A 26,025-nucleotide genomic window follows, 5' to 3' on the forward strand; every position below is an offset into this window, starting at 1 on the left:
ACTGACCAGATGGGCCCAAAATGTAGAAGGGACTGACCAGATGGGCCCATAACCCCAAAATGCAGGAGGGACTGAGCAGATGGGCCCATAACCCCAAAATGAAGGAGGGACTGACCAGATGTGCCCATAACCCCAAAATGCACAGGGACTGACCAGATGTGTCCATAACCCCAAAATGAAGGAGGGACTGACCAGATGGGCCCATAACCCCAAAATGCAGGAGGGACTGACCAGATGTGCCCATAACCCCAAAATGAATGAATGACTGACCAGATGGGGCCGTGGCAGCCGTTCTTGATGTTGTGCTGGATGAGGGGAGGAGCCACGTCCGTGCACAGGTAGTGGTGGGCGTCTGCAGTGAGCCTGAAGTAGCCGTCGACCAGCGAGGTGAAGGACAGCGCCTCGGCGTGCGAGCCCAGCCGCAGCTCCTGCCAGCACAGCCACAGCATCAGCACGGCTCCTCACGCACCATTCACCTTTAAAACACTTCAAATTTCCTCCCAAAACCTTGGGGATGTGTTGGACCAGCTTATCCCTTGCTCTTAAGTGAAGGTTCTTCAACTGAACGGCAACAAAGCAGAAAAAGGCCTAAAAGTCCTGGAATTTTCACTGCCAGGAAGGCTCAAAGAGAAGAGCATACATAAGGTGCAATCTTACACATAAGAGCAACATAAGGATGCTATCACCCAACAAAAAAAGGTTTTTTTAAAAAAGTTCAAAAATATTTTATTCCATTATCAGTCTCGTTGAAGGGTGATACATAAGAGATGCAAAACTCTACACCTTTCTATCAGAATCTATTTCCTGGTTACAACACCTTATAAATGTTTTTATAAATTAACTTTTGCCACATAATGCTGCTAATACTTCTAACACCAATCACCTATATCTTTACATATATTTTATCTATATTTAACACCAATCACCTATATTTTACCTATATTTTACCTATATTTAACACCAATCACCTATATTTTTACCTATATTTTTACCTATATTTAACACCAATTACCTATATTTTTATCTATATTTTTACCTATATGTCACACAAATCACCTATATTTTTACCCATATTTTACCTATATTTTTACCTATATTTAACACCAATCACCTATATTTTTACCTATATTTAACACCAATCACCTATATTTTTACCAACATTTTACCTATACTTTTATCTATATTTAACACCAATCACGTATATTTTTATCTATATTTTACCTATATTTTTACCTATATTTAACACCAATCACTTGTATTTTTACCTATATTTTTACCTACATTTAACACCAATCACCTATATTTTAACCTATATTTTAACCTATATTTAACACCAATCATCTATATTTTTACCTATATTTTACCTATATTGAACAGAAATCACCTATATTTTACCTATATTTTTATTTATATTTAATACCAATCACCTATATTTTTTCCCCACATTCTCCTGCTACAATGCATTTTTCACAGCTCTAATTCTCTAAAATATCTGGTGTTTTTGCAAGGCCGTCTTTTGAAACTTATTGAAACTTGTTTCTAGTTCATTCTCTCTCAACAATGCCATCTTTATTCTATGGCATTCCTAATCAGCACACTTTATCTCAGAGTTTGCACACAAACGTACAAAACTGTGGGAGCTTTCTGTCAGGTTTTGAAATCCTTTAAAATCCATTTTCCACGTCTCATCCTCTTTTTTGGTCTGTAAAAACTTTTTGATGGTCTCATTTATCATTGGCTGCACACAGTGAAGTGCACAAGACACTATTACTGATATTAGTAATACACTAAAAATAAATATAAAATATTGGTGTCAGGACACCAGGAATGCTGCAGCATCCCTGGAATATTTGGATTAATGAGGAATATCCATCAGCCACTTCTGGCTACAGGAGGTTGGGATTTAGTGGCCATTCCCTGCCCTCCCTGTCCTGGCTCCACTGTCACAAATTCTGGAATTCCTCATGGAATTTGCGAGGGAAAATTCTGTGCCAGTGTGGACACAGCTGCATTCACCCACTTTGAGCACCATTTTTGCTGTGCCCAGTGTCAAGTCCAGCACATTTGGTGTTATTTACACTCAAAATGTCCCTTAATTGTCACCTTGTGCCCAACCTCAGCCTGGCTCCCCATGGAAGGGAAAGGATCCAGCAGGGAATTAAGTGATCCAGCAGGGAATTAAATGATCCAGAAGGGAATTAAATTATCCAAAAGGGAATTAAGTGATCCACCTGGGAATTAAGTGATCCACCAGAGAATTAAATGATCCAGCAGGGAATTAAATGATCCAGAAGGGAATTAAATTATCCAAAAGGGAATTAAGTGATCCAGCAGGGAATTAAGTGATCCAGCAGATAATTAAATGATCCAGAAGGGAATTAAATTATCCAAAAGGGAATTAAGTGATCCACCTGGGAATTAAGTGATCCAGCAGGGAATTAATTAAATGTTCCAGCAGAAATTAAATGCTCACCAGGGAATTAAGTGACCCACCAGGGAATTAAATGATCCACCAGGGAATTAAATGATCCAGAAGGGAATTAAATTATCCAAAAGGGAATTAAGTGATCCACCTGGGAATTAAGTGATCCAGCAGGGAATTAATTAAATGATCCAGCAGGGAATTAATTAAATGATCCAGCAGGAAATTAAATGATCCACCTGGGAATTAAATGATCCAGCAGGGAATTAAGTGATCCACCTGGGAATTAAATGATCCACCTGGGAATTAAATTATCTACCAGGGAATTAAGTGACCCATCAGGGAATTAAATGATCCAGCAGGGAATTAATTAAATGATCCACTAAGGAATTAATTAAGTGATCCAGCAGGGAATTAATTAAATGATCCAGCAGAAATTAAATGATTACCAGGGAATTAAGTGATCCACCAGTGAATTAATCAAATGATCCACTAAGGAATTAATGAAGCGATCCAGCAGGGAATTAATTGAATGATCCAGCAGAAATTAAATGCTCACCAGGGAATTAAGTGATCCACCAGGGAATTAATCAAATGATAAATGATCCACTAAGGAATTAATGAAGTGATCCACCAGGGAATTAATTAAATGTTCCAGCAGAAATTAAATGCTCACCAGGGAATTAAGTGATCCACCAGGGAATTAATCAAATGATAAATGATCCACTAAGGAATTAATGAAGTGATCCACCAGGGAATTAATTAAATGTTCCAGCAGAAATTAAATGCTCACCAGGGAATTAAGTGACCCACCAGGGAATTAAATGATCCACCAGGGAATTAAATGATCCAGCAGGGAATTAAATGATCCAGAAGGGAATTAATTTATCCAAAAGGGAATTAAGTGATCCACCTGGGAATTAAGTGATCCAGCAGGGAATTAATTAAATGATCCAGCAGGAAATTAAATGATCTAGCGGGGAATTAAGTGACCCACCAGGGAATTAAATGATCTACCAGGGAATTAAATGATCCACCAGGGAATTAAGTGATCCAGCAGGGAATTAATTAAATTAAATGTCCCAGCAGGGAATGAAGTGACCCAGCAGGGACTGCAGCCCAGGCTCCAGGGACGCTGAGGCAGCCCCAGCTGAGGGGAAGGCACAAAGTCAGTGTGAGGGTTTGAAATGCTCCCTGAGCCCTCCTGGCCATGCCCACCATCCTCTTGTTGTCCTGCTTGTTGATGCTGACTGTGGCCTCCTTGATGACGATGTGGGTGATCTCAGGGAAGTAGGAGAAGCTGTTCCACGCCTCGCGCAGTTTGTGCTTCTCCTCCTCCTTTTTGCCTTTGCCATCGGATTTCTTCTTCTTCTCCTTCTCTGTCTGGACAGGCTGCAAAGGTATTTGGGATAAAAGCTTCAGTTAAAACATGTTTAGCACAGTGGTTTTGCTCTAAAATTAAAATTCATTCTAGAATAGCAATATAAAATCTTTATTTCTTCTTCTTCTCTTTCTCTGTCTGGACAGGCTGCAAAGGTATTTGGGATAAAAGCTTCAGTTAAAACATGTTTAGCACAGTGGTTTTGCTCTAAAACAAAAATTCATTTTTGCTCTAAAATTCATTTTGCTCTAAAATAAAAATTCATTTTATTTGGGATAAAAGCTTCAGTTAAAACATGTTTAGCACAGTGGTTTTGCTCTAAAATAAAAATTCATTCTAGAATAGCAATGTAAAATCTTTATTGGTTAGAATTATAGACAATGATTATGATATAAATTATAAAATTAATCTTAATTATAGAATAATAAAAGTAATTATTTGTTAATTAGATTTATATAGTTGTTGTATAAACTATATACAACTATATTTTATAGTTGTGTATAAACTATATACAACTATAAAATATAGTTGTATATAGTTGTTGTATAAAATTAATCTAAATTATAGAATAATAATGTCAAATATATAATATAATGTATTGCAAGACAGTTACTGTAAACCAAAAATTCATTCTAGAACAGTAATATAAATTAATTACTTATTAATTAGAATTTTAGAACAGAATTATTGGAAAAATTATAACATTAAACTCCATTATAGAGTATAAAATACAGAATATAATGTACTGTAATACATTTACTCGAAACCAAAAATTCATTCTGGAATAATGATATGAATTATTTATTAATTAGAATTCTAGAATAGAAATATTATAGAAATTATAAAAATAATATAAATCATAGAATAACGTAAATATAATAATATAAAATATAGACTACAATGTACTCTAATACATTTACTCTGTACCAAAAATTCATTCAAGAATAGTAATATTAATTATTTCTTAGTTGGAATTATAGAATAATTATATAAATTTTAAAATTAATACGTACAATAACAATATAAAATATAGAACATAATGTATTGTAATACAATTGCTCTAAACCAAAAATTCATTCTAGAATAGTAATACCAATTCACGATCTATTAGTCAAAATTATACAATAAAAGTATTATATAAATTATAAAATTAATGTATAGCATAATATAAAATAATTAATTATAAAAATAATAATATATTAATAATATAATATATAGAATATAATGTATCCTAATGCCTAGAATAAATTTATTTAATTCTGGGATGTTTTTCATGGGGTCTTTGATTTTCCTGGTGAAAGGGCTGCCCACAGAGGTTGTCCAGTGCTCAGTCTTGGATAAAAGTCCTGAGCCTGGTCTGGTCTCCAAACTAAGCCTAAAAAGGGGTTTGGGCTGGAACTCCCTGATCCTCTTCCAAGCTGGATAATCCTGCCATCCTGTAAAAGCCCCTCCAACACAAAGCTGTGTCTGAAGCCCACAGGCACCTTTCAGCAGCTGTCCTGTCCCCACATCCCCCTGAATTCCCACTCCTCAGGGTACTCACACTTGGCTTCAGCCTCCACTGGATGCCGTTGTTCCCCGTCACCATCACTTCGTACTTCTCGTTGTCCCCACAGTTGAATTTATTCATCTCATTCTCAGCAGAGATCAGCAGGAACGAGGTCTCAAAGATCTCTGCCCCATAATACTTGGTCAGGACCTCCATGGTGGATAAATATTTCACCTTCAGGTCCCGGGGGGAGACGCTGTTGTTGCAGATGGTTTTGTTGTTGAACTCCTTGAGGAAATGCTTGAAAACGTTATTGATCCGAATCCTGGTCAGGAAATTCCTCTGCCTGATGGTCCTGTTCAGAGTCTCGGGGATATAATGCTTGTAACTGGGAGGAGAAGCAAGGGATTAAATTAAATTAAATTAAATTAAATTCCTCCTGGGAGAGCAGCAGAGGCAGCAGGGACGGAGGGTGGATCCCAGCTCACCTGATGTCCTTGGGGAGCTCTGGCAGCTTCACATTTTTCTTGATGGCATCGTGGGAGATGGCCAGGACAGCCATCCCCAGACACTCATTCTCTATCTCATGGACCTCCTGGTCGTTTTTGGGGTCTCGGATGGGTGCCAGGCCCTTCACTAGGTCATACTGGCCCTGAACAGAACAAAAAATCCCAAATTACCCAGTTGGTCTTCCCCAGAGTTTGTCCCTGAGCCAGGAATTCATCCCAGGATCCTTGGGCAAGGAGAAGTTGGAAACTCCTCCCCTTCTTTTATACATCAGCCCACCAAAAATTCATTTTTTAAAAATGAACTACAGAAATCACCATCCTGGCCCCTTTTAGTACCTTCAATATTTATTTTCTGCTCCACAAAACCAACTTTGTGCCTCTGCTTTATCCCTGCCCTTCCCATCCAAAGCATGTCCTGGATTCATCTCCAAGCCAAGCCCTGCTCTGGGACAGCCTGGAAAGTGTTTGGTTATCAAAGAGCAAAGACATTTCTGTGCCTCATTGCTTTAATGTTTCCCTGGAATTCTCCTTCCTTGTGGTTCCCAGTGTGAAAATCCTGCAGGAATTCTACTCAGAACCAACAGTAAATGGGATTTCCTCTGTGCATTCAATTTGCTCTTTCATCAACCTGAATTTTCTCATTTTTTTGGTGAGACCTGACAGCTTCTGGTTTGAAAAATCCTTTGGAAAGCACAAGAGGAGAGCAAAACTGCAGAGAGGTTATCAATCTTTATCACCACGGGGTTATCAGTAAATGTTTATCAATCTTTAACACCAACCAGTAAAAAACCTCATTAAAAGGACCCAGCCCTGCCAGATTCCCTCTGCTGCTGCTCCTCTCCAGCCCCAGTCTCCCACAAAAGGTGACTGAGAGCGTCTAGAAACACAAAAAATTCACTTTAGAAGAAAATATCTATAAAAATAAAATCATTTTTGGGTTGGGAAAGAGGATTTACTCCTCCATGCAGCAAATCCTCTCCTCTCCACCAGGCAGCAGCAAAAAGAAAACCCTTCCAGTACTAACAGGATACATAACGTGTATTTTAGGAGCCTTTTAAAGCAGAATCCCACAGTTTTTATGGGACAAAAATCCCATACAATTTTGATTTATGGGAATACAGCATCAGAGAGAATTCCAACCTGTGCAAACATGTATTCCAGGGAATTGGCATCCAGGATGGGGGTCCCCTCTGGGGCCAGCTTCTTGTCATAGGCCTTGGCCCTCCTGGGGGAGTGTCTCCACACCGAGGGCTCGCTCTCGCTCGTCCCGTGCCAGTTGGTGAAATAGTATCTGCCAAAAAAGCCAGAAACCTGAAAAATGCCTTGGGAAAAGCCTCCATTTCTACAAGATTATCTGGGTTTTGAAAAATAAAGCAGTTCAAAGCAAGAATTGGTCAAATTTCTGCCCAAATTTCAAGGTTAAGTAGTGCAACATTCCAGCACATTCCTGGCCTGAGGAACTGGGGGAAAATATACAGTTATTATGAATTATTAGGGGTTTTTTCTTTTTTTTTTTTTTTTTTTTTTTTTTTTCTGGTTAGAGAGATGGAGCACCTCTCCTGTGAGGAAATACAGATTTGGGAATGTTCACCTGGAGAGGAGAAGGATGCAGGGAGAGCTCAGGGCCTGAAGGGGCTCCAGGAGAGCTGCAGAGAGACTGGGGACAAGGACAGAGGGATGGGACACAGGGAATGGCTCCTACTGCCAGAGGGCAGGGATGGGTGGGAGATTGGGAATTGGGAATTCCTGGCTGGGCTGGAATTCCCAGATTTGCTGTGGCTGCCCCTGGATCCCTGGCTGTGCCCAAGGCCAGGCTGGAGCAGCCTGGGACAGTGGGAGGTGTCCCTGGGATGGGATGGGATGGGATGGGATGGGATGGGATGGGATGGGATGGGATGGGATGGGATTTAAGGTCCCTCCCAGTCCAAAGCAGTTTGGGACTGACATTTATGAAGCCCCAAATCTCCAGTGTCAAGGCTGGAGGGGACCAGCCTCAGTGCAAAGTCAGGATCTTCAACAAAATAAAATGAATATTTTTAGTTGAGTTTTTCTTAGGCAGGAACTCCAACCCAAAACTGAGCCAGAAACTCCTGACAAGAACCAGAGGAACCTCCAGGACTGCTGGGGCTGAGGGCTGGAGAGCAGAGCAAAGCAAACCCTGCTGAAACCCAGAGGAAATGACTTTGCTTCCCTGTTCTCCTGCAGAAGAGGAGTCAGAATTAACAACTGCAATTCTTCTGTTATTTCCTGAAAATAATCATGGGCAAGGTCTGTGCATTGTTTGGGACTGAGAGGAGACTCTGCTCCTTTCCCTAATTAACTGCTCTGATTAACACCACAAAAACAATTGGGGCCCCATTGTTTGAGGGATGGGGAAATCAAGGAGAATCTTTTCCTTGGAAAGCTCCAGGGCTTCCTGGGAGACATTTTGGGGATTTCACTTCCACAACAGGAACAGGAACATGAATTTCCCCATTCCCAATGAGCTGGGGAGGGAATTGTGCCCCTGAGCCCCAGCCCTCCCTCAGAGCATCTTCCATCATCATTCATCATTAGCTTACATATCTCCATAAAATTTTACAAAATAAATTTAATCAATTTTTCATTATTGCATATAATATTCTAAATATAATATAATATAATATTCTAAATATAATACAATATAATATAATATAATATAATATAATATAATATAATATAATATAATATAATATAATATAATATAATATAATATAATATAATATAATATAATATAATATAATATAATATAATATAATATAATATAACATAATATGATATTCTAAACATAATATAATATAATATAATATTCTAAATATAATATGATATAATATAATACAGTATAATATAATATAATATAACTTATATAATGTTATATGATATTGTATTACATATTACATTATATATTATATTATATTATATTATATTATATTATATTATATTATATTATATTATATTATATTATATTATATTATAGATTATATTATTATAGATTATTATAGATTATTATAGATTATTATAGATTATTATATTATATTATATTATAGATTATTATATTATATTATATTATATTATAGATTATATTATTTATTATATTATATATTTTACTATCAAAATCCATTCTTTGCTTCCAAAATTTAAAAAAAATTCCTCCAATCCCTACAAAACCCATAAGTTTACCTGTATTTTAACAAATACAAAATCTAAGCACATTTCAATAAAAAATATAAAGCTCTGTCAAGTAAAAAAAACACTAACCACTCCACAAACAAAAAATACACCCACACAAATATAGATTGCATAAAAACTACAACCCTTGTATTTCACCCACCTATATAGTTATATACAATGTATATAATTTTATATAATTTTTATAAAAGTTTATATACATTTATAATTTTATTTCTATAATTTATAAATTTTATAAAAATGTATAAGCTTGAAGTTCCTTTATAAGGATAAAAATCAGTAGTATTATAATTTTTTGATAAAATAATAAGTAAATAAAACATAAAATTCAGTCAAATATATATACAACAAATAATTAGCAATGTTATCAATACAGTATTCATAATTCAAACAAGAGGGGGAGATGTTAAAACTCTAGGTATTAAAAATTTTAAACTTTCTTTACTAAGAAAACACAAATCCACAAAATACCACAAAAATACTACAGAAACCCACAAACTACTACAAAAATACTACATAAACCCACAAAATACTACAAAAATACTACAGAAAGCCACAAAATACTACAGAAATACTACAGAAATCCACAAAATGCTACAGAAATACTATACAGATAATAGAAAAATACCGTGGAAATCCACAAAATACTACAAAAATACTACAGAGATCCACAAAATACTACAGAAATCCACAAAAATACTGCACAAACCCACAAAATCCCACAATCTGCCTCCAAAACCCCTCCAGAAAGGAACTGGATCCCTTTCCCACAGCAAAACCCAAACCCACCCATGCAAGAGTTAAATTCTCCTCCTCTCTGAGCAATGACTCCAGGATATTACAAAATCCTGGGGTTTCTCATTTTTAAAAAAATGCAATAAATAGAACTTGAGGCAAGTGAGAAAACCACAGGGAACTCAGAGAGTTTCTGTGAAAAGTCCTTTTAAACATCACCAAAATGCAGCAGCATCTGGCACTGATTTAGGGCAGAGGAGGAGAAATTCACACAGAAAACAAAAAGTTCTCAGCAGAGGGAGAAAAGTCAAAGCCCCACAAACATCTCAGCCCAGGCACATTGTTCATTTTAGAGATTTCATTAAAAAGGACATGACAAAAACCTATCAATGTAGGCAAAAATAAAATTTCATTTCTGAATTGTCATGTACAGTTAATCCACTCCTCTATTTAAAAAAAAAAACCAAATTAAATTTTAAAAAAATTAAAATTTCTTTTTTGAATTATCATGTATAGTTAACCCACTGTTCTATTTTAAAAAATTAAAAATTAAATTAAAAAATTAAATTTCATTTCTGAATTATGATGTACAGTTAATCCACTGCTCTATTAAAAAAGAACAAATTAAAAAAATTAAGTTTAACATTTAATTTTGTTTTTACAAATTCATTTCTGAATTATCATGTAGAGTTAACCCACTGCTCTTTTTTTATACTAAAATTTTTTTAAAATGAAAACATTTTAAAAATTTTAAAAAATCATTTCTGAATGATGATGTACAGTTAATCCATTGCTGTATTGAAAAATTTAAACAATTTTAAATTTTTTTAATTCACTTCTGAATCATCATGTAGAGTTAATCCACTGCTCTATTAATTTTTATAATTAATTTTTTTTAATTAAAAAATTTTAAAAATTTAAAAAATTCTTTTCTGAATGATCATGTACAGTTAATCCATCACTGCATTAAAAACATTTTAAAAATTTAATTAATTTTTTTTTAAAAATTCATTTCTGAATGATCATGTACAGTTAATCCATCAGTGTATTAAAAACATTTTAAATAATTTTTTAACTTTTTTTTTTTTTATTTCATTTCTGAATGCTCATGCACAGTTAATCCACTGCACTGGAACACTTCAAATGGAAATTCATAAAAGCACTGACACAAACCCAGTGGTTTAGAGCCAATTTTTCAATTAACTTTGACCTTGCTCACTCCCAGCTTTGTGAAAACAACTTCTCGTGCTTTTCCAACTCTTTTTTTTTCAAGATTAAACCCCAAAGATGCAAAGAAATCAGGAGATGTTTGAAGCTCCTGCTGCTCATCTCTCCTCTAAGCTGTGCAAACCCAGCTGCTGATTTTGGTGCTGCCTCCCTGCTTCTCCAGGGAGCTCAGAAGGAATAAATCCCATTTTCCAGGTGTTCCCTTACCTCATGCGATAATGGAGCCTGAAGGATGACTTTTCCTCCACCTTGAAGACCTGGTTTGGTGCATACCACAGCTTTTTGTTCTCATCATACAGAGCAAAGAGGTTGTGGCACAGAGGGGACACAGCTGGCACAAAAACACACAAATGGATGAATCACAAAGCTCCAGGGCACATCCACGCCCCAAAACACAAAAACATAAAGCAAATATTGGATCATGAAAAGAAAGTGATACTGGGATCAGCCTGAAACACATATTGGGGAGGAAAGGTTGAGGTGGAGCTGTCACCTGGGTTCAACCCATGGGGCTTGGGGTGGATTAAACAGAGATTGCTGCTCTTAAAGTGATCCTCAAATCCTGATTTTGCCCAAAGTCTAAGCTCCAAAGAAATTACTTAAAACCTTCATTTTGTTCAGGTCACAGAAAAGAGAGTTTTACCAAACCCACAACTTTGTTCTCAATTTTATTTTGTTAATAAATTCAACCCCCAAAGGTGAAAGGAGGTTTTGGCAAACCAGCAGAAAGCTTTGGTGGTTCCACAGAGAAAGCTTTGGTCTGTTCCAGCTAGGAACAGACTGTGACACCAACGGGCTGATCTGATTTAACTCTGCATTTACTCCATCCCAGATCTCTTTGGGATGGATGTTTCCTCCATCCCAGATCTCTTTGGGATGGATGCTTACTCCATCCCAGATCTGTTTGGGATGGATGTTTCCTCCATCCCAGATCTCTTTGGGATGGATGTTTCCTCCATCCCAGATCTCTTTGGGATGGATGTTTCCTCCATCCCAGATCTCTTTGGGATGGATGTTTCCTCCATCCCAGATCTCTTTGGGATGGATGTTTCCTCCATCCCTGATTTATTTAGGATGGATGTTCCCTCCATCCCAGATCTGCTGGAATTCCTTGTCCCAGCTCTGGAGCAGCTGCACCATCTGTGGGTTCAGAGCCCCCAAGGAGCAGCTCCTGCACACCAACATAAATAGGTGGGTGTTAAATACCCCTCACTTCAATCTCTTAAAGAACAATATCAGCACTCCTTTGGTGAGGTTTGTCCTGCAGATTTCCATCATTTCATCCATTCCCATGGAAGAGGAGCAATTAGGCAAATGAGCTGAAGGGGATTCCAAGAATCAAAGCAAACATTTGAGACCTGCAGGAAAATTCCTGCCCAGTTCCCCCATTCTCACCCCACAGCAGCTGGGTAAGGTTTGGTGTTCCATGGGGAAAGAACCTCAGAACTGTAAATACAGAATCCCACTGGGCTGTGAGATCAAAGAGAGATGAAATCCACTTTTCCTGTGGAATTCCAGGTGTTTGCTGAGCCCCAGCCCAGAGGGAAGAGCACAGCACAGCCCTGCCACGTGAGGGATGCACACGAGGTCAGAGCAGAGCAGCTTAGTGGGGATTTACTGGGATAGGGTGTCTGCCCCACAGAGGATGCCTGAGTGGCTGCTGCCAGGCCCCTGGGAGCTGAAATGAACCCAAACACTCACAGCACTTCTGGGCAGCCTCAATGCACAGCTCCTCCGAGGTGAACTCCCCACTGGAGTAACAGAGGGGGGCTTTGTCCTGCAGGTAGAAGAGGATTTCCAGCCCCTGGTGCTGAGCCTCCAGGTTGAGCTCATTTTTCTTGGTGCTCCTCATTTTTGCACAGAAAGCCATGGCTTTGCAATCTTCTTTTACGTTGAGATACTGGGAGTGCAGAGAAAAGAGCAAAGGGAAACGTGAGGGGAGTTGGGATTGTCAGGACACAAACCCATCACTGCTGGCTGGGCACCACCATCCCCCAAACCCTCAGGTGAGGATTCATCCAAAACCAGGTGAAAACAGGAAAAAAGAAATGTCAGTGATTATTCTGGTTCTGGGAACTGTGCTCCAAATCATTCCCTCCTCTTCTGGTGGTGCCACAGCTTTCCTGCAAGGTTTCTCTCCTCAAAGCAGAAATAACTTCCACATCCTTCAGCACCTCCTTGGCTGAAAAACAACACTTGAGCCTGAGTGATTTAAACAGCTCATTTGATGTCTCCTTCTTTAAAAAATCAGCTTCTATTTTTACAGCCCCATAACAGCAAAATATTTCTCATTGTTTTCTCCCCTCTCACCCTTTGTGTTTGAAACTGCTGATGGTTTATGAGTCATGGTGTATTTTATAAGATTTATTGGCATTTATTTTTTATTACTACTTCTCTGTCTCTCCAGGAGGAAAGGGTAGCACTGAGTAGGTTTAATGCAAGAGCTTTTAGATTGCCAAGGATGCACAACAGGGCAGCTCTGACTCAAAAGAAAATTGGTTTTCATACCCAGTGCTTAAATAGAAAGAGCAGAAAGTTATTTGAGTTATTTGGGTTCTTTGTTCTATGTTTTTCTAAGCTTTAAAAAGCCCAAACCACCAATTTTATAGTTTATGAAATTAATCCTCCCACAAAAAAAGCAATAAAAAAACGAACCCCCAAAGCCAACACACCTGCATTTATGTGCCTGTGGGATCCTCTACACAACTGAAATGAGTCTTCACTCTCCCCAGGAGAAGCTTCACTCTCACTGAAAAAAAAAGGGAAAAATAAACATATTCAGGAATGGCTTTGTACAGCTGGAGGCACAAATGAAATGGTCAGGCTGATAAAATTCCACCTGCAATCCTAGGGAACAGACTAATAATAATAATTAATAATAATAAAGATGATGATGATGATGATGATGATGATGATGATGATGATGATGATGATGATGATAATAATAATAATAATAATAATAATAATAATAATAATAATAATAATAATAATAATAATAATAATAATAATAATAACTGAGACCTGGATTTGGCCTCAGCCAAGCCAGCCCCAGGAAGCACCCAGGAGAGGAGTTTGGGCACACCCACTGATCCCTTCTGACACTTTGGGGGCACAGCCTGAGGAGCAACCAAAAGCCAGGAAACCTTGGTCATTCCCTGGATTTCCCCCTGTTTTCAGTCTGGAATTGTTCTCCTCACAAGCCTCAGCTGCGACACCACAGGGACATTTTCCTCTGTGCTTCACCTCCTCCATGCCTTCATTCCTCACATTTTTCATCAGACATTAATTCCAATTCCATCAGATATTAATTCCAATTCTCCCCTGCTCTCTGTTTTTCCCTGCCCTCCCAGATTATCATTTAAAATGTGCCCAAACTAAACCTGACAGTGCTGCTGCTTTGGGAACCCTCACCCATCACTCATCTGAGGCTGAAGGTTCCTCCTCTTCCAGCCTCCCTCCCTCCTCTCTCCCTCCTCCCCATCCCTGCCAAAATGTGTTTCACATAAATGGCTGTTTATTATTTTTGCTCCAGCAGTGTGAGTTAATCTGAGCTAGCAGACTTCAGCAAATATTGCTTTAAAAGCCTGAGGCTCAGTCTGGGAGAAGTCAGACAGAGCCACACAACTTCCCTGGTGCTTGGGAAGAGCCAAAAAAACCTGATCCCATCCCAGAAAAAAAATGATATTGGAGAGCCTGGCACACATTCCCAATTAAATTGCATTTTTCTGCCATCTCTGCCACTTGAATGCTGAATTTGAGGTTCCAGACTCATTTTCTTGGCAATAATATGGGGAACAAGAAACTGAGAGTGTGATTTTTGGGATATGCCCACAAGCCAGGAATTATTTCTGAACAGCACCATAAAACTGAAATGCAAAAGGTGAAATATATTAATATGAATCAATATTCTAATAACATTAGTTGTATAATAAATAATATTTATAAACATTTTTATATTAATTTTATTTCCACACAGCACTGTAAAATTGAAATTAAAAAGGTGAAATACATTAATATCATTAACGTGAATTAATATTATATTAATATTATTTATATAATAAATAATATTTATACATAATTTTAATATTAACATTATTTCTGCACAGCACCATAAAATTGAAATGCAAAAGGTGAAATATATTAATATGAATCAATATATTATTTATAAAATAAATAATATTTATAAATAATTTTAATATTAATATTATTTCTGCACAGCACCATAAAATTGAAATGTAGAAGGTGAAATATATTAACCTGAATCTCATTAAAACCCCCTTTTAAATTACATATAACTGAAGCTCAATAGATTTTAATGTCTGTGTGGGCCTAATGTTAAAAAGATGGTCCAGATGTTTTAAGATGTGAGGGGGAATATAAAACCACTGCCTTTTACAGATCCGTAAATCAAACTTCTTGTTTTTCAACAGGGCAGCTTTGCTTTGGTTAAAAGCTCCTCCTCTTGGTTTTAGTCACAGCAATTCCCAGAATGCTGAAACCTTAAAGTGCTGCTTCATTTACAAAACCTTCTGGGTCTGAACCAAACAAACCACCATCCAAACCATGATTTATTATTTCCTAATGGGCTTCCCAGACATTCCCTGCTCATTGTCAGGGATTCACCTTTCAAAAATGCATTTTCATCTTCCACAAAGGCTCCTTTGAGCCAGACAAATTCCTGCTCTGTCTGAGCATCCTTCTCCACACCTACACAGTCAAATGCTTCCTCTCTGAAAAGTGATTTTTATCCTTTGCCACTGTCTCAGAGCCCCACAATTGTTATTTGTGTATTTTTTGTCTCTTCTCTACCCCAAGGGATGTGCTCAGTCCCTGCTGCATTTGCTTTTTTCAGGCATATTTTAATTTCACTTCATTTCTGTTTCTCCCAGTGGAAGGAGCTCTTTGTGATGCATCCTCCAAAATATTTTTGGGAATGCAGGATGGCTTTTCTTGAGCTCCCACTCCCCCAGCAAAGGCTTTTCCTGCTTATTTAAAATCCTGAGCCACCCAGGGCGGGCCAAGGGAAGCCAGGTGAGGAATTATATATTATCCAGAGCCCTCAAAAACTTCTGATATCACAAAGAAAAATGAAATAGGGGGAGGGAAGTCTAAAGGTGGGTTGTTAATCAGTTTGGCCATTAATATTAGGATACTTGAGAGAGAATAATATTTGGTAAAAACTCAAGTTCCTGGCTATGATTTGCTACATTTGAAACCCAGCAGCTCCAGCATTTTTAAGAAAAAACCAAATGTACAACAGTATTTGTTAAACACCACCTTTAGACTAGGAAAAGGCAGATGCAGAAATTAAATATTTTTGAAACTATGTGCAGATCTCCCTTGGGCCAGAAGGATGCTGCTCCCCCAAGCCCACAGTTCACCATAACCCAGGATCCTGGAAGCCAAATGCAAAGATGGAAGGTCCATTGCAGGGGCAAAAGTCCCTAAAATACGAATGCAGGAAAATCCCAGCTAAAATGTGACCAAGCCAAAACTCACTCTGAAGCATCATTTGCAAGTTCTTCCTCTTTTTTGCCCTCTCAGCCAATCTAGTTTCAGGTTTCCTAACCTCTTAGAGACTGAAAATTTAGATACATGAGCACAGGCTATTTGTTTTCCACAGGATTCTCTCACCAAATGAGCATTTAATTTGTTTTAATTATTTATTACTGTGTTTATTCCATGCTTTTACTCAGAGTGATCACATCACAGGCTGTTTATCCCAAACCAGAATTAACAATTCCCCTTGGGTTTTTCTGTGCAATCCATGCTGTGATATGACTGATCCACACTGTAAAATTGTGTTTTAAAACAGGGCCAGGAGGACACAGAATGGAAATTTTCACCAGGAGTGGTCCATGTGCAGTGAAGTTCTCAAGAACTGAAAACCAGCCAGCTTCATTAGTGTCACACTACTATTAACAGCTATTAAATATTTCCATTTTTAGCTCTCCAGCCCTGAAAGCAGAGGAGCCCAACTCCTGGAGTGCTCTGAGTGCTGCCCAAACCCAGCCCTGCCCTGCTGCACCCTGAGGACTGACCCTGCTCCTTTCCTGTGCCATTCCAAGGCATTTTCAGCCACTTCTCTGAACTCCATGACGTGTCACTAATGTGGGAAAAGGTTTCCCAGCCCTCTCAGAGAGCTGGGTGTTCATTTCCCACCTTTATTGTTCTGCCTGCAATGGCTGGGGCAGATGCAGGAGGCACAAAAACACAAAATCCCGGTTTTTTTCTGTATTACCTGCTCCTTCCAGCCTGGTTTTCCTTTGGATACAGACTGGGCTGCTATAATGACCAATTTTTCATGGTTGGTCAGGTGGGAAGTGATGTTTAAAGGTCACAACCAGTCTGCAATGAGCAGAGGCATCTTCAGCTATGTTTTTATATCTTATAAATGTGTGCTTAATTCTCTTTCATCCCCAATTTCTGGTATAATAACTTTAAATGATACAATTCTTGGGGTTTACAACCAATTTTTCTGGTTTTGTACAGTCAACCCCAAGCACTTCTCTGCTAAACCCAAATCAATTTCCTTGGAGGCAAAGGAAATTTATTTGGGTTTAGCAGGGAAGTCCAATTTCCATGAGGCAAAGAAAGCCTCAAGAAACCTTCACAGAAACCTTCCAACAACAACCTGATCTTTCTATAATTAAGTTTTAATTAGAGAATTAATTTAATTTTGATAAGTTTTTCCTCACAACTATCTAAAACCAGCTTTATTGCTCAGGCTGATGCTGACGGGGCTGAAGGGGCATTCCAGCGCTGAAGTGATTTACACGGACAATTTGTTTTTATTCCTGCCTGGGACACGGCATTAATGATCCTTTTCCTTCCTTGATGTTCTCCTCTCTGCTCCCTGTGCCCAGGCAGCTTGGGGCTGAAGATGGGATGGGAATTCTCTGGAGAAGAGCCACGGCCCCTTCCCAGCAGAGCCGAGCAGGGCTCCGGGAAGCGCGGCCCCTTCCCGCTGGCACGGCGCTGATTCCAGCGTTTCCTGAGGGCACCTCAGGCAGACCTGTGCGAGAGCTTCCAGGGAAACCATCCTGACACACATCCCAGGGGTTCCTCACGGGAGAAAGTGTAAAGGGCTCTGCAGGGCTTCTTCCTGAGGCCTGACGTGGCACTGACCCCAGCAGGTCACTGCAGCAGGACGTGGCAGCGCTCCAGAGAAAAGTTAAACTTCCATGGGATGAAATTAATGGGAATGAGGCTCTGGGAGCGGGGAGGGTCACGCACAGCAGCCCTGCTCACACACAGAGAGGAGGGCTCAGCACACCCCAGCCCTGCTCACACACACAGAGGAGGGCTCAGCACACCCCAGCCCTGCTCACACACCCCGGCCCTGCTCACACACCCCGGCCCTGCTCACACACCCCGGCCCTGCTCACACACCGCAGCAGCTCCAGAGCGTCAGTGCAGCACACACTCAGCAAGAGCTGGATCCAGGGAATGGCTCTGCCTTCTCCAAGAGAGCAGAACACGCTGCAGTCAGGGTGCAGATCCATGGAACGGGAAGAGTGGAGAAGAAGGGGGAATGGAAGAAAACCCACCCCAAAAGGAGCCATGTCTGTGCTGACTGGGAGACCAGAGCAGGCCAACATCACCACACAGATGGACACGGAGACACTGGAGCAGCCCTCACAGGGTTTGTGTTCCCAGCCCCATGAGGCTGGAGAGGGACTGGAACACAAACCCTGTGAGGAAGCCCTGAGGGAGCTGGGGGGGCTCAGCCTGCAGAAAAGGAGGCTCAGGGGTGCCCCCATCACTCTCACAGCTCCTGGAAGGTGCCTGTGCTCACCTGGGGCTGGGCTCTGTCTGCAGCAGCACTGACACAGCCAGAGCACACAGCCTCGAGCTGCACCAAGGGAAATACAGGCTGGAGAGCAGGAAAAGCTTTTCACAGAAAGGTGATAAAGCTCTGGAATGGCTGCCCGGGGAGGTGGTGCAGTGCCCATCCCTGGGGGTGTTTAACAAAGCCTGGATGTGGCACTGGGTGCCAGGGGTGAGTTGGGGTGTGGGGCTGGGTTGGACTCCATGATCTTGGAGGTCTCTTCCAACCCAGTCATTCTGTGATTCTGTGAACTAACTCTGTGTGGACACAGCCAGGGCAGGCTGGAGCAGCTTTCCTAAGCAGCAAAAGCCACCAGGAAGGAGGTGAGGCAGTTTCATTGTCACACCTTCCACGTGCAGGTCTGTAACTGGAGAATTCCTCCCCTCTTTAACCAGGCAGGAGCCAGAGAGGTCACTTCATCCTGTTCTCCTGAGCCTTAAGATCTCAGAGATCCCACCATGCTGAAATGAAGGGTGAGGAAACCTCTGGGGACTTGTTATGCACCTACAGGCTCCCAGAGCTCCAGGTTCCCCTAAAAGCCAGGCTTTAATAAGCCAGAGTCCATCCCACCTCACCTTACTCATTGAACAGGATTAATTTACTCCATGTGTGCATGTGGAGAAGGGATGATCCCCAGGTCCCAGCTGTGCCATCCTGGCACCAGTTCCACTGGGTAATTCCTTAGACGATTCCATGTTGGTTTTCTTAGTTTTTACAGAGATAAGGGAACTGAGAGGCATTTTAAAAGATTTTATTCCATTAACAGTCTCGAGGAATAGTGAGACACAAGAGATATAAAACTCTCAGTGTTTACATACAAATGTCCAAAACTGTATCAACTTTCTTTCAAATTTTAGAAATTCTTTAAGAATCCATTTCCACAATTCTAAAGGAGCTGTTTGTACCCCGCTGCTCCAAAACAACCTCCATGACCCACAGGTGCTCCTCAACAAGGGAATCCCACATTTCACCAGTTTTTAAGGAAAAAGCAAGCACAGATTTATTACATCAGCACCCAGATTTCTGATGGTGCCTCAGATCTTGTAAGAAACAAACCAGAACAAGCAACCAGCTGAGGTCCAGCAAAGCCAAGGCTGGTGAGAAACGTTCTCAGGGTGTCCTTTCTGCAAATGAGGAGCAATGAAAGGAGCTGCTGACTTACCCAGGATATCAGTGCCAGCCCTGGCAATGCCCAGCTCTCCCCCATCCCACCCTAACAGAGCTGGAAGCAGTTCCTCCAAACCCCCCCAGCCCGAGCAGGTGAACTTCTCTCAGGCTCTGCTTTCTGAGTGTGTGAAACGTGCACAGGGGCTGGGCTGGGTGACCACAGAGCTTGCACAGGTCCCTCCTGCTGGCTCGTGGCCACCCAGCTCACAAACCACGCAGGGTCACTTCCCTCCTGCCCGGCCACTTCCTGGACAGCAGCTCCAGATGCTCTTCCTGACCTTTTTCACTTTCATGTCTTAGCACGAAATGGAGACTCACAGCCTGGTTCCCTCCAGCCCTTCTTTGCTGGGCAGCACTAAGTGATCACAACTCCTCACCCCCTACAACACCCCCAGCACACAAACACAGATTTGGGGTTGGAGGGACCTCACAGATCATCCCACTGCTGCCCCTGCCACCATGCACGAGATCACCAGGCCTCAGAGAAAGAACAAGCAACAGGGGAGGGCTTGCAGCAGCAAAATTCCTTTTGAACAGAGAAGAAAATTCCTCTAGGACAGCACCACCATCCTGCACTGGAGCTGAGCTGCCCAAAGCTGTGAGGGCATCCCAGTTCCTCCCACACAGCAGGAATTCCTGAGGGCAAGGACCAACCCCAGCTTTCCCTCAGAAGAACAAACTGAAACAGTGGCACCTCTTACACTCAACATCTCAAAATAAATGTCACCCACCTGCTGCCATTTAGGTCCCTCCCCAAGGCCTAAAGAGGTTCTGACTTTGTGGTCAACATCTCGTGTGAGAAGGGCAGGGCCCCCGAACCCCCAGTTCTGGCAGTCATGCGCTTCCTGTGGTGGCTTTGCACCTCGGTAAGACTTTTTTGATGGTTTGCCTTTTTCTTTTTTTGTTTGGTTGGTTTTTTCTTTTTTAAATGTGGTGAGAAGATATTGTTGAAGTTCACTGTGAAGGGATCAAAGTTTAAAACGAGGCCCAAACAACAGCAAACAAAACTTCACCAGTTTTGTTTACCTGTTAAGAGCAAACCACCAACCACCACAAATACCCCCTAACCAATAAACATTCCTGCTATAATAGAGTTGAAAACCAAAAATATTCCATAATAAACTTGGGATTTACTACTGACATCAAGAGAAATTAGATCTTCAAACCCCCTCTCTGTGCTCCTCTTTTATTAAGTTAAAATTCTGCTTTAATGCTGGTAGCTCTCGTCTGTATTTAGTCACAAAGGTGCACAAGATATTGTGAGGCTCAATGGAAAATGGACAATATGAACTTTTCCAATCCAAAAACTTCCCAAGTGGAGTTATTGGGCTGCACTGGGTTGGTGTGCATAGAAAAAAATGTTTTCAGTTTAGAAAAGTGGGTGCAGAATGAGCAGCTCAAGCACTTCATGCTAAAAAATGGACAACCCAAGGAAAAACCAAATACCACTGAGACATGATTTTTAATATAAGTGGAAAATACAATTATTTATTACCCATCTGTTGGGATAAACACACACAGCAATTTCTCTTTATGATAATCTAATCACCAGAGAGCACCTGCACTCATGGCTGGCTGTAAAGACATTTATCCCCCTTGGTCAGGGGAAGGAAGTGGCACAGTTAATGGACTTGTCTGGACCAAAAGGAGGTTTGCAAGTCCTGGGACTGAGAAGGGATCCTACATCTGCATCTCAGCTCACCCCTTTAAACTGCAGGCTCAGATGTGGATGAGTGAGCCCTCCCCCAGGACATGCTTTGGTTTGCCTGCAATTACTTTTGTATTTTCAGGCTTTAAAGAATCCTCGTGTTGCCTACTCTGAATTCTCATATTGCCACCTTCAAAAAGAGGAGCTAAGCCCTAAATACCACCTGGAAAGATGACAAAGAAATGATGTGGTTCAGATCTCCCCTTAAATTGATTTTCTCTGATCCCAACTGCAACAAAGATTGGGAAAAAAACCACTTTTAATTTCTCCCAGCTGAAGGCTCTTTTCTTCTCCAAAAATCAAACACAAGGAAACTGGAAGAAAACACTTGAAACAGAAGAAGCCAATCAGTGAGAGCCAAACAAAGCCTTTAGAAAGCTGTCTCAGTAAACAACTCGAGCCCTGCCAAAAGCCAGGATGCCTGTGCTCCCTTCGGTGGCCAAAAGCAGAACTCTGGCTCCTCTGGGACACCAAGGACACTTTTCCCAAGGTTTTCTAAGGATTCTCCTGCAGAACATGAGCAGCCAGCTGCTGCAGTTAAAGTCTTATCTAACAGCTGCTCTCTGCCTCAGCCGGAGGAACACCCTGTTGTTTGTCTGCTATCAGCTTTATCTCCGAGACAATCCCGTGTTTGAGCAGAGCTCTGCCACCAGCAGCAGGAAGGAACCTGCGAATCCAGTCCTGTCCTCCAGCACCACCCCAAACAAACCTCAGTGCTTCCAGACACCCTCCACACCATTACAGGCTCTTTGTGCAACCATCCAAAGTTGTACCAATGGTTCTCAACCATGAACTTTCACTGCCAATTTAGCTGAGAATGCTCTGCCACAATTCAGAGTTGGCTGGTGTGAGTCTGCCAACCACGAGCTGCAGCCCAGCATCACCCTGGCAAGCAACCCAAATATTTACCCTCCATTCATTCAACCCCTTGGACAAACACACCCCCACTATTTTTAACTAACTGCCTAAATAGGAGCCAGCTTTACATGTTTGCACCTGAGAATTGTGTCAACAGTGGTTCAAAGGTGGTGAGACGTGAGTGGCTTCAGTGTACAATGATGAGCAGTGGGACCTTTTCCTTTCCTTTCCTTGAAATTTCCTTTCCTTGAAATTTCCTTTCCTTTCCTTGAAATTTCCTTTCCTCTCCTTTCCTTGAAATTTCCTTTCCTTTCCTTGAAATTTCCTTTCCTCTCCTTTCCTTGAAATTTCCTTTCCTTTCCTTGAAATTTCCTTTCCTCTCCTTTCCTTGAAATTTCCTTTCCTTTCCTTTCTCTTTTCCCTCTCTTCTCCTGTAATGGATTTGAAACTTCATCCTGCATCTTGCACACTCCTCCTATCACTGAGGGTTTGTCCCAGAATGCCCAAATTTGCCTTTGCACCCATCACAGACTCTGCCACACTTCACACCTGGCACAGATCTGACCCCAACAGCAATTCCAGCCTGGCACCAACAACTTTCCTGCCCTAGAAAGCCTCACACCTGTTCCAGGTTAACAATCGAAACAAACTCTTCTATGCACTTCTGGAAGGGCTGAATCATCCCATTTTTATTTACCATTCACTCGTTTCTCTCTTTTTAGGAAACATTTGCTTGTGCCATTTCTGCAGTGGCTGCCTGCTAACTCCAGGTGGTCTTTGACTCCAGATTCATTGTCCTATCAGTCTTACACCATGCAGAAAAACTGAAAAAACCCAACTTTGAACATATAGTCTATATTTCAGAATTCAAAGTCAAAAATTATGAGAGGAATGTGAACTCTATCTGCATTCCCAGCACTGTCTGAGTGTTATGAAAACTGATGGTAGCTCAATTTCTTGCTTTGGCCAAGAGCAGTTTCATAAGAAAGTTAGGGGCCAGTTAATTTTTCAGTCCAGCTGTGATTTTTTTCCAGCTCTCCAGAAGCCCAAAGCAGCAAACCCTGCCCAGCTGCAGCTCTGCCTCCCTGTCTCAGGGATGCAGGAGCATTTCCCTGCTGCTGGAGGAATCTTTGGGCTTTGCTCTCCCAGGATCTCAGCCACACAGGCACAGGGAGATAACAGGAGTGATCCCAGCTGTCCCAGCTCATCCCCATCCAACCCTAGAGAGGCTGCCTGGAACAGGGCCTGGGCAGTGCTAAAGGATGAAGAAGGGATTTATTAAAAGCCCTCACACCCTGGGCAGTGCAAGAGCCTGGCTGGGGTGATACCTCAGGTTTGGCTTTTTTATTTTCACATTCTGTCCTGCTTTAGTGTGAGGGTCTGGGTTCACATTCAGGGATGCTGAGCTCTGTGCACAGAGCAGGGAGACAAAACAATTCCTGCTCCAGCTGGGCACCAAGGACAAATGACCCAAATCTCAGCCCAGGAGCACAAACCCCGTGGGCTGGAGAGAGAAAAACAAGCAGGGTGGGACTGCCTGGGCTAAAGCTGGGATGGGACAATGAACTGCAAGGTGCAAATGGAGCAGAACTGATCCCAGGGACAGAGCCCGTGCCCGGCCGTGCATTTTGGGGCCATTTTGGTTCATCTTGGGTGCAGCCCTGGCTGGGCTCTGGTGCTGCCCAAGGTGGATCCATGGAGGAGATCCTTTCAATAAATCCCTGCTTTATTCTGGGACTCTGCTCTGGGGCAGCCTGCACAAGGTTGCACCCTAAGGATGGTGGGCACTGCCAACAGCAAAGTTGGTATTTGTTCATTCCATCGTGGCTAAAACCTTACAATGTTTCATTCACATATTCAACCATGGCCCTCTGGACACAAAATTCCACCTGGTGTGGTCAATAAACACCTCTAGGCTCTACCAAGTTGCTCCTGCTGCTTTTAAAGTCCCATTAATCCCTGTAGGCCCAGAGGCAATGCTGTGAGCACCACGCTGCAGCACTGCTGCAAACATCAAGCACGAGAATTATGCCCAGACCTTAAAAGCTCAGAAAAAACAGGACTGAAGACATCACTCCTAATTAATTAAAGGAGCTGCTGCCATGGAAAGTGGCTTTAAGAGCTTACTACAACTCTTAACTACCTTTCCTGTAAAGAGCTTAGTACAGTAAATGTGAGTAAGCAAATATTAAAAATAGCTAAGCTGGGCCACTGTTGCTCAATGGCTTTTAGCACTGACTCAGACAGGGGTGACTCATCCCCAGGCTCATCCCAAATCCCTCCTGCCCTATCTCTGTCCCAGCCTGGCCCCAGCAGCTCCTGCTCCACTCCCTGGACACCACTGGCCACTCTGAGGAGCTCCAGGACAGGAGGGTCATGGAAACACCACGAAAAATTCACCAGGATTTGCTGCTCCTTCTTTCAGCCTTCAAGCATCACTTCGAGAAATACCATTTATGGGCTCATGCTGCTGAAATCCAGTATTAAAAAGGACTTAAAATTAGGGGTTGTCATGCTAAAATCACTCTCCAAAAGTTTAACAGGCAACTCCCAAACATTTGGCTTCAGAAAATAATTTCTGACCCTCTCCCCCTTAACTGCAGCCACCATGAACTACTGAGTTACCCTCCAAAACACTGAATTCCTGAGTTACCCTCCAAAATATTGAATTCTTGAGTTACCCTCTAAAACATTGAATTCCTGAGTTACCCTCCAAAACATTGAATAACTGAGTTACCCTCCAAACACTGAATTCCTGAGTTACCCTCCAAAATATTGAATTCTTGAGTTACCCTCTAAAACACTGAATACCTGAGTTACCCTCCAAAACATTGAATAACTGAGTTACCCTCTAAAACATTGAATTCCTGAGTTGCCCTCTAAAACACTGAAATCCTGAGTTGCAATCCCAGACCATGCCCAGAAATCCCAAAGCTGTCATCACAGACTTTCTGCATGTAGGATCTCTGCCCTTTATTGTTTGAACCCCACAAATATCAGAAAAACCCCTCTTTGTCTTATTTACAGGAACTGATGGTCACATAGAGGGAATTTCCACAGAGTTAAGTTGGTAATTTTTGTACTTTGACTCTACATTTACCATGAAAACAGAGAACAGAAAAGCCTTTAAAAAAATCTTCATGACAGATGTAAAGTTTAATAAAGATTAATAAAGCTAATCAGCTATCAGTGGTATATAGACACTAGAGATAGCAATATGTGATCTTGTACACAAAGATTTTATGTACACAAGTACGTCTCCAGAATTATTTATGTGTTTAAAAATTGTATAAACCAAAGTCTTTGCCAGAATTGCAGTGATATTGAGCCAATAATTAAATTAAATTTAATAAATAAAATAAGTCATGCCTTAAAAGAGATCATAAATGGCAAAGGGAAGAAGAGAGAGGCCAGGGGGAGCAAAGCAGAGAGTTAATGTTGTAATCATGTAATTAATCCTCACACAAACCCTTCAGAAGTTACCTCAAGTT

The 26,025-nt window shown here is 41.1% G+C and overlaps 1 protein-coding gene across 1 annotated transcript in view; it reads right to left on the reverse strand.

Moving 5' to 3' along the window:
- Nucleotides 1–26,025, reverse strand: part of JAK1 (Janus kinase 1) — a 55,077-nt gene that overhangs the window by 16,880 nt on the left and 12,172 nt on the right. The window contains exons 2-9 of the mRNA XM_063166278.1: nucleotides 13,643–13,719; nucleotides 12,672–12,870; nucleotides 11,178–11,301; nucleotides 6,942–7,092; nucleotides 5,781–5,944; nucleotides 5,347–5,680; nucleotides 3,641–3,814; nucleotides 271–428 (exon numbers count right to left, since the gene is read on the reverse strand). Of these exons, the coding sequence (XP_063022348.1) occupies nucleotides 271–428; nucleotides 3,641–3,814; nucleotides 5,347–5,680; nucleotides 5,781–5,944; nucleotides 6,942–7,092; nucleotides 11,178–11,301; nucleotides 12,672–12,870; nucleotides 13,643–13,648 (1,310 nt within the window). The 5' untranslated portion in view covers nucleotides 13,649–13,719. The remainder of the gene's footprint in view (nucleotides 1–270; nucleotides 429–3,640; nucleotides 3,815–5,346; nucleotides 5,681–5,780; nucleotides 5,945–6,941; nucleotides 7,093–11,177; nucleotides 11,302–12,671; nucleotides 12,871–13,642; nucleotides 13,720–26,025) is intronic.

The sequence above is a fragment of the Melospiza melodia genome, chromosome 11, assembly GCF_035770615.1.
Source record: "Melospiza melodia melodia isolate bMelMel2 chromosome 11, bMelMel2.pri, whole genome shotgun sequence".
In the NCBI taxonomy this organism is placed as follows: domain Eukaryota; kingdom Metazoa; phylum Chordata; class Aves; order Passeriformes; family Passerellidae; genus Melospiza; species Melospiza melodia.